This window comes from Episyrphus balteatus, chromosome 2 (genome assembly GCF_945859705.1).
Source record: "Episyrphus balteatus chromosome 2, idEpiBalt1.1, whole genome shotgun sequence".
Taxonomy (NCBI): Eukaryota; Metazoa; Arthropoda; class Insecta; order Diptera; family Syrphidae; genus Episyrphus; species Episyrphus balteatus.
In genome coordinates this window covers 71,130,617-71,139,882 of record NC_079135.1, presented here as the reverse complement: position 1 = coordinate 71,139,882, position 9,266 = coordinate 71,130,617, and the positions used below count along the sequence as shown (strand labels likewise).

The window sequence follows — 9,266 nt, the reverse complement described above, 5'->3', positions numbered from 1 at the left end:
CAATCATTGGCACCTTAACTATTTTTTAACTATTTTCATAGTTAAAATCGGGATAACTATTTTGGATTTGGATTTATTTTTGACATTTGACAATTTTACATCCAGATGAATTTTTTAAACTAGTGAAATATGGCCGAGTGCGATTGGATCGGAGGTGGTAGTTTACTATTAGTAGATGTTTTGGCTAATCTAGTACTATCATATACTCATGCTCTTCTTCCCGACTAGATACGATTTGTATTGAATTCGTTGAAAGTGCGTTCCATTGAAAATCGCTAGTAAACTACTAGTAGTGCTTTGCCACCTCCCAAAGGAACAGGGCTAAAATTAACTTTAATCCAATAAAAATAATTGTAACCGAACGCATCTAGTGAATGCAACAACCGCTGTCATTCCAAAAGTGACTTTCCATCCTCTTCACCTGAACGTTGAAAGTTCCTTCAAAAAAAAATTCATTGCCATCGTGTCAGTTGGTTGGCAGCGAAATTTGTTACTAAAAAAAATTTACCTTCTATAAATATTTATAATTAAAAACAAATTGTTTTTTCTTCATTATTTTTTTGTATAATATTGTTAATGTTTTTTGTTATATACTTTTAAAACCAGTGCATTTTTATCAAAATGTTAGATCTATTTACCATATTCACAAAAGGAGGCATTGTCTTGTGGTGCTTTCGTGCCACTGATCAAATATTTACATCTCCCATAAATAGTTTAATACGTGGAATTATTCTTCAAGTACGTGTGTTTTTTTAATACACTCATTTGCATATCTAGTTCATGTTCATGCATAATCAATTATATCTGTTTTTTTTTTTTACATAGGAACGAACAATTGGATCAAAAGACTTTGAACACAACAATTTAGCTTTGCGCTACAAATTAGACAATGAACTCGATATTGTTTTGGTGGTTGCATTCCAAAAGATTATTAAAATGTCTTATTTAGATAAGTTTCTAAACGATGCTCATCTCGAATTTAGAGACAAATATAAAAATGAACTTTCAACGGGTGAAAAGTTGAACTTTGATTACGATTTTATGAATGAATTTGAAAGAATTCTAGCTGCGTCCGAGTCTTGGGGCAAGAAGGAGGAAAAAGTTCCAAAAGCAATGCGTAGCTATGGCGAATCGGAAAAGTCTAAGAAGACAGTTTCGTCTATGATTGAATCAGGACCGAATGCTGCGGCCAAGCCGCAAGGCAAGAAGGTACAAATTGTTGAGAAGCAACACCAACTGCACCAGCAGTTTGGTGGGCAAAAGTCTCGAGAAGAGATTATTCAAGAGAATCGAAAGAAACTGATGGAGAAGATGGCTGGAAAGAAGAGTCCTACGGAGGAGAAGAAGAAGACTCCGAAAGAGAATGAAAAGGCTGGCAAGAAGCCAAGGGTTTGGGAACTTGGTGGTGATTCGAAAGATATGACTAATTTGGATAGATCTAGGGATCGTCCAGATGAGAGAAAGTTGGAATTAACTCAGGAATCTGTTGAGGTAAGATCATTTAAATGCATGGTGTTTGCTAAAATGGAAATACAGGGAACACAGTTTTGGTCAGGGAAAATCAGGAAAAGTCAGGAAATTTGGAAAGCCTTCAGGGATTTTTTTGTATCATTTTTACTTGCAATATAGGAACTGTAATGGCAAGTTTAGGATTTGTAAAAAATCAAACTGTAGACTATTGTGGAGTGAAACTGCACTTTTTTTTTGTGAAGTGGAAACTTCTTTAGTATCGTAGTGATTTGAAACAAGATGAAACGAAAACGCGACACGACTTCAACTTGTTATAACTTTTTTGTTTTAATAGATAGATGAATGAAATTTGTACTGTAGATAGGTAATTAAATAAACTATAATTGTACAAAATTTCAATTAATTTCATATTCAAAATTCTGAGATAACGGTAAAAAGATGTTCTTTTTCTACACGCGTTATATCTTTTGATGTAGTGCACATACAGATTTAACTTTAATACGCATGCTGATAACATAACCTTTCATTTGATATATCACAATTAACTGTACAAGCTCTACAAGTTACACAATCTTAAATTGAAAAACTTGAAAAATACCTCTAAACACGTGTGGAGATCTATGTTGGGGATTGACCAGTGTAGGAAGTACCGTAATCTCAGTTCGAAATTTCGACATAGTTGGCTTTAAAAAATTCTTATTTTTTTTCTAGGCATGGTAGAAATATGATTCATACGTCATATAAAAGGTGAAATAACCTTTCAGATGATATTAAATTTACTATAGGATGTCATTTAAAAAAATATATTTAATGGTGTTAAAAAAGAAAAAAGATTGATATTTTTACTTTTTTGAGGAAAAGTGATTTGGTTTGAAAAAAATAAGCTCTTTTCGTAGATGTTGTATAGATATGGACGGTAAAAATATTTTGAGCTGAAACAATAAGCTTTCAGATGATATAAAATTAATATAGATTGTCATATATAAAAAATATGTATTTAAAGGAGATAGAATAAAAAATAGGTAGATTTTTTTTTTAAGGTTTCACTTCTGCCACGTGTGAATTGCACATATGACTTTTTTTTCTTCTTCTACATACCAGGGACGGGTGCCATTAGTCATAAAAAAAGAGCATACCAAATCTCAGCCCGATCAAAAAATATATTGAGGGTTCACAACACCCTTGAAAAAAAATCAACGGTTACACTTATAATAACGTGCTATACCTTTTTGTAAAGCTTAAAACCTCGTCTTTTACAAACAAAATTTAATATGGCCATTTTCTGGCACAGTTTTTGAAAAATTAATTTTCGAAATCAAAATTTTGAAAAAAAAAATTCAAACTAATTTTTTTCAAAATTTTATGTAATTAAGTACTACTTAAGTTTTTAGAATTTGATGTTTTTAAAGAAAAACAGAAAACCGCATCCAAAAACATCTTGTCATTTTCGAGAAATTAACAAAAAACCAAAACTATTTTTGTCTAAGAAATTTCTTAATTTTTTGTTTTTACGTGGCTGGATCATGGGGGTTGGGGGTGCTCGCCGCCCATGGATTCTTGCAATAAGGGCCTTTAGTCAATAAAATCGCAATTTTTTAATGAAAAGAAGACAAAAAAACTGAGTAAAACAATAAAAACTCAAAAAACTCCATAAATTAACCTCTATGGTGTTTTCATTTTTTTCAAGTGATTTGTGAACCCTCTAAAACTTCTTTGATCGATCTGAAACTTTTTTGCCGTTATTTAAGTTCCAAATGGCACCCATCCTGGCTATGTAGAACAAAAAATAAGACAACTTTTTTTTCACTCCACCCTACTGTAGACATGTCATTTCGATGATGGAAAATGCCACAAAATTGGGACCCGCAATTTTGTCTGTATGCCTACATACAGTCTAAGCTAGTAAAGCGATTTTCTTCAAACGGTTTTGAGTAATTGTCTAGAGGTGTAATTGAAATTTAATTTTAGGACCAAAACTCGCGTACCCGCTTTATAACAGAGATGGAAAAATAATTTTTTTTTTCAAAAATGGTTCTCACGATTTCGATCTGTGTGTAATGTTACAAATTTGACCCAACTTTTGAAATAAAAAACATATTTTTTGAACCGTTGCGTTATTAACGGTACCTGCCATAAAACGTTTTTTTTTTTTTGGTTTCTGAATATCTCGTACACGACTAACCCGATTTCATCTAAAAAAACAGAAGGGTTTAAGTAACAGTAATATTAAAATTTTAGAATATGTTCAAAAAAGACAAATTTGGATTTTTAAAAAATATTTCAATTTTTTTTTTTTTTTTGAAAAAACAACTTTTTTAAAAAAATAATTATTTCTTCAAAAAGGAATACCAGTTCTTTTTTTTAATGTTACAAAATTTTTATTTTTATTATAAGAAATTATTTTTTTTTAACGGCTCCGACTGTGTTTTGTATGTAAATATTCGCTCGAATGTCGCTTATTAATTATTATTGTAGACTCCAAAATAGAAGAAAGAAGTCTTTTGAGGTACGACCTCGTAGTGAAGTTATCGAGTTTAAATTCCAGAAATATTTTAAAAAGCAATAATCTTTACACAAAGAGATTTCAAAACCTGCTTTACAATCTCTATGATTCTAATTGTAGATTTTTTTTTTTTTTTGACGGGAAGAAATCTTCAAAAGACACTTGGCAGTATTCGACACCAAGTAGTGTGGGACTCTTAACCACTAAAACCACCTCTTTATCAGGACCAATCTTGAGAGATCGACATCAGATTTTTCTTTCTTAACTTTGTAAAATCACTTTGGGGGAAGTTTAAACTTTTAATACTTTTGCATGTTTCTTTTACACCATAAGCTCATGAGGCTTGGTTCTTCTTAATCTCCGAACATGGTTTCTTGTATTCAAGACGGACACTTGTACATGTTAACGTACTGACTTTGCAGTCTCTGATTATGCGATACAGCGTATTTTTTAACAACTTCTGTAACCGTTTCTATTTGTAAGTCACGATGTAGATCGCTATTTCTTATGTACCAAGGTGCATTAAATATTCCACGAAGGACTTTGTTTTGGAATTTTTGGATGATTTCGGTATTTGTTTTCTTTGTACAGCCCCATAATTGGATGGTTGTTACCAAGTAACCAGTACATTTTTCTATATTTCAAGTTTAGTTCTTCTCTTTTCTTTTTGATGTGCTCTTTCTACTTTAGCTTTGCATCCAAAGTCATTCCAATTTATTTGGCCGTATTGGCGTAAGGTACAGCTTGATTATTAATGAATATTGGAATATTGTTTATCTTTTTATTTGTAAAGTTTATATGTAAAGATTTCTAATTGTAGATGCAAAGATATCGGGAAGAGGGAAAGAAGCAGTACGTTAACATGTACAAATGGAACTACAATTTTTCATAAGACATCAGAGACTTTTTTTTAGATGAAACAACATAAAGGGTTTATCATTTTTATTTAAATAATATGAGCCAATGTTAACAGATAGATAGGTCTTAAGATTAGGTGAGAGGTGGGAATAATTCGCCTTATAACTGCGGCCTGTGATGGGCCTATTGTGATTTAGATAGATCTTTAAAACTACCCCCCCTGAGTGGAAAATTTCAAATTTTCAATTTTTTCCTTTGTATACCAAAAGCTGTGTAAAATTTCAAGTTTCTATGATAACTAGAAGTGCTTCATAATTTTGATTACACTGGTCAACAAAATTGGACTTTTTTTGCCACAAGAACCAAATGTTTTTGGGGTGCTGAACTCGAAGCCAAAGTCAAAAAAATTTGATTGGCCTCCGTTTTCGAAATATTACCGTAATAAAATGCAAAAACGTCATTTTGGTTGTTTTCGAGGCTATGTTTTTATGTGAGGCAATTCATTATAATAAATTTAGTTACAATGCCTATAAAAACGGTTCTTCTTCCAAACCGTTTGAATCTTTCCGATATCGTTTTTATTGCCCGAGATATCGTAAATTTCATTTAATAAGCCAAAGAAAAACATAACTTAATCTAAAGTTTACGTTACTGGTTACAAAATTTTTGCCACAAGAACCAAAATATACTTTTTAAAAGGTTTTAGGGTTGCTGAACTCGACTCCAAAGTCAGAAATATTCTATTAGCCTCCGTTTTTAAAATATAGCCGTTATAAAAAAAACTTTTTTTTTGCGTTTAATTTGGTGCTGTTTTTGAGCCAAAGACATGCTTAAATTCAAAATATCTCGGACAGTAAAAGAGATATCGGAAAGATTCAAACAGTTTTAGCGAGAAGAAAATCTGTTTTTATCCATTACAAAATTGTTTATAATAAATTTTTGGCTTTTATAACGGTTATATTTCAAAAACGAGGGCCAATCAAAATTTTCTGACTTTGGATTCGAGTTCAGCACCCCAAAACCACATAGAAAAGAATATTTTGGTTCTTGTGGCAAAAAACTTGTTGACCAGTGTTATCTTTTAGTAAGTGAGTAAATCAGTCAGTCAGTTACGGGCTTTTGTGATTTTCGAAGCCATATAATCTCAGGAACTACTGAAGTAGTAGTAACTGAAATTTTTTGAGGTTGCTCCTTTGGAGTACATAACGAAATGTCTCCATTAGCATAGCAGTTACACGTAGGTCGAAAATTTAAATAAGGGTGTAGTGCCAAAATTGATACATATAAATAAACGTACCTACTTATAAAATAATATTTCCAAACTATTTTTTAATTTGTTGGTCAGGGAAAATTTTTGAAATTGGGAAGGTAATTTTATTTTGAAAAATAGTTGACACTATGAGATGAGAATTGTTCCAATTGTAAAGTTTGTTTGTATTATTTCTAGATGATTGGTTCAATGAAGGGCGTCATTCAGGATCTGGAAGTGGAAAGCGAAGAAGACGAAGATGAAGAAGAAGAATACACTCAATCTGCTCGTAAGGAAACTAAGAAAGCTAAATCCGGAGTATTTTCTCTGTTCCGTGGATTTGTTGGCTCAAAGAATCTAACAAGAGAAGATGTCGAGCCTGCATTGGATAAACTAAAAGATCATTTGATTTCAAAAAATGTAGCCTCAGATATTGCCCAAAAACTATGCGAATCTGTGGCCTCAAAATTGGAAGGAAAGGTTTTAGGAACTTTCGAATCTGTAGCCACTTCCGTCAAAACCGCACTCACTCAATCTCTAGTACAGATTTTATCACCAAAACGACGAGTTGACATTATCAGAGATGCTCTTGAGGCGAAACGCGCCAATAGACCCTTTGTTATGGCTTTTTGTGGAGTAAATGGTGTAGGAAAGTCAACAAATCTGGCAAAGATTTGCTTCTGGTTGATTGAGAACGATTTTAGTGTATTGATTGCAGCATGCGATACCTTTAGGGCTGGAGCTGTTGAACAGCTACGAACGCACACTCGCCATTTGAATGCCCTGCATCCACCACAAAGACACAACAACCGCACCATGGTGCAATTGTATGAGAAGGGTTATGGTAAGGACGCTGCTGGAATAGCCATGGAGGCCATTAAACACGCCAACGATACTGGTATCGATGTGGTTTTAGTCGATACTGCCGGCAGGATGCAAGACAATGAACCATTGATGAGGGCATTAGCCAAACTTATCAAAGTCAATGACCCTGATTTGGTATTGTTTGTGGGTGAGGCATTGGTTGGCAATGAAGCCGTTGATCAGCTTGTCAAGTTCAATCAGGCCTTGGCTGATTATTCATCCAATGAGAATCCACATATTATTGACGGAATTGTACTTACGAAATTCGATACAATTGATGATAAAGTTGGCGCTGCCATATCTATGACTTATATCACAGGACAGCCGATTGTTTTTGTAGGAACTGGACAAACATACACTGATTTGAAGGCCATCAATGCTAAGGCTGTTGTGCATGCTTTGATGAAATAATAAAATGCTTGATTTTTCTATTACATTTATTTCATATATTTTGTTTGTGCTTCCAATTTTTTCGTTTTCAATGTATAGTGAGCCATTGTCAATTTCTGAACAATTGATCAGAACGGAAATAGTCCGTAGAAATGTTCAGGAACTTGAGAACACTTTTACTAAATAAGGAGCTTTAGAATGTCGAAATTCCACGCAAACGATTTTAGCTAGATGGGCTCAGAAAGTGAACATTTTCAAACGGATTTTTTTAGTTTTCCCGACAAAAAGACTTAAAAAATAATGCAGAATGATTAGTTTTTGTTCTAAAAAACAATATTGATACATATTCACAAACTTTATTTGCTCTAGTGAGAAAACAAATATTTTTACTTTTGCAAAATGTATCCAATGTAGTTATATCTTTTTTTTTGAAAATTTTGTTTCAATCAAACTGGGTTAAAAAAATTTCCCTGAGGGGACTAAAATCGAGTTTTTGAAAAGTATAGGGATCGGAGTAAAATCGATTATTTCGAAAACAATTGGTTGAAATAACTTGATTTGAAAAATTGAATTAATTGCAAGATTCTAGCTTTTCAAAAAGCCGTTTTATTCAAACAATTTTTTTATTATAATTTTTTAGGAAATTTCCCACCCTTACTAAACGGGGGGAGTAAAACTCTTCCTTCTATAGTAACAAAATGATTGTATATTCAAACCTTCTGAAAAAAATCATACTCGTGCCAAATAACGGTTCTTGCCATTAATTTAAAAAAAAAAATTTTGGATCAAAAGAAAAATGTCCTATTTTTCAAAAAATATCTTTTCATAGAAAAATGTTTCAAAAAATTGATTGGGATTAAAAGAAAAAAATAAGTTGAATAGAGACCAAAGTTTCACTTTTTGGGTAATTATCAATACTATAGCCGTAACTACAATGACCTAAAAAGTGGGAAATTTACATAAGTAAAAAATTTTTATTTCTTTCTAGTGCTATTTGTTTTTGGAAACAACTACAAAAATTGTTTTTTAAACCATAAAATAAGCTTTCTGCATCATTATTTTTAATTTTTTGGTCGGAAAAACTGGCAGAAAATGAGTTTGAAAATTATCATTTTTTGACTTTCTGCAAAAAGTGGCTGTTGTAGTTATACCTTATCTCATTTGGGCTCAAGTCGAAACAGAATTTTACCTTTTTAGGGATTTCGTAGACAATTATAATTGAGGTTATCCAAAATAGCTTTTGACTTTCTTGAAAGGTTTTTGTCTTATGTCAATTTCGTGGGTCAAACTGCGAAAACTTCGCAAAAATCGACTAATTAAAGGCTTGGCCACACCGGAGGGTATGCGGTAGCGGTACGGGTAGAGGTAACGGTACTTGTATAAAAAAAATTCCAAACTGACATATCAACGTTCAGATGTGGAATTTTTTTCATACAAATATCGTTACCGCTACCCGTACCTCTACCGCATACCCTCCGGTGTGGCCAAGCCTTAAAAGTCGGCATAACAAAATTTTTCGTTCAAAATTTCGTTGTGCTATTTTTTTATGGAAACATTTTGTTTTGCTTCAGCTGCATACTAGGCTTTAGTCAGTGAATCAGTAGGGATACTTAAGATCGCTGAAGAATGCGTAAAAAACTTCTTAAGTACGCAGTAAATTTTACCTCAAATTTTGTTTCCGTTTTTCTTGACTTATTTTTCGTCTTCTAAATTGTGACTCATAAAAAATGTATAGTTTGAAACGATACATATCAAAATTTGTATTGAAAAGAATAATAGAGAATCAATCGTAAAAGAACAATTTTCATTACAATCACGATCACAGAATGCGGTGATCGAACGATTTATTTTGAAAAAAATAAATTTCCCTATTAATTTAGGAACTAATTAGGTTTCTCACAAATATAAACAACACTAACAAATGACGTATAA

The 9,266-nt window shown here is 32.4% G+C and overlaps 1 protein-coding gene across 1 annotated transcript; it reads left to right on the top strand.

Annotated features, from left to right (window-relative positions):
* Window positions 1-448: 448 nt before the first annotated feature.
* LOC129910661 (signal recognition particle receptor subunit alpha homolog) lies at window positions 449-7,389 on the top strand. Its single transcript, XM_055988121.1, has 3 exons — window positions 449-738; window positions 826-1,491; window positions 6,279-7,389. Exons 1-3 carry the CDS (start codon window positions 622-624, stop codon window positions 7,353-7,355), a joined length of 1,860 nt encoding a protein of 619 aa, XP_055844096.1. The 5' UTR covers window positions 449-621; the 3' UTR covers window positions 7,356-7,389.
* Window positions 7,390-9,266: the final 1,877 nt, after the last annotated feature.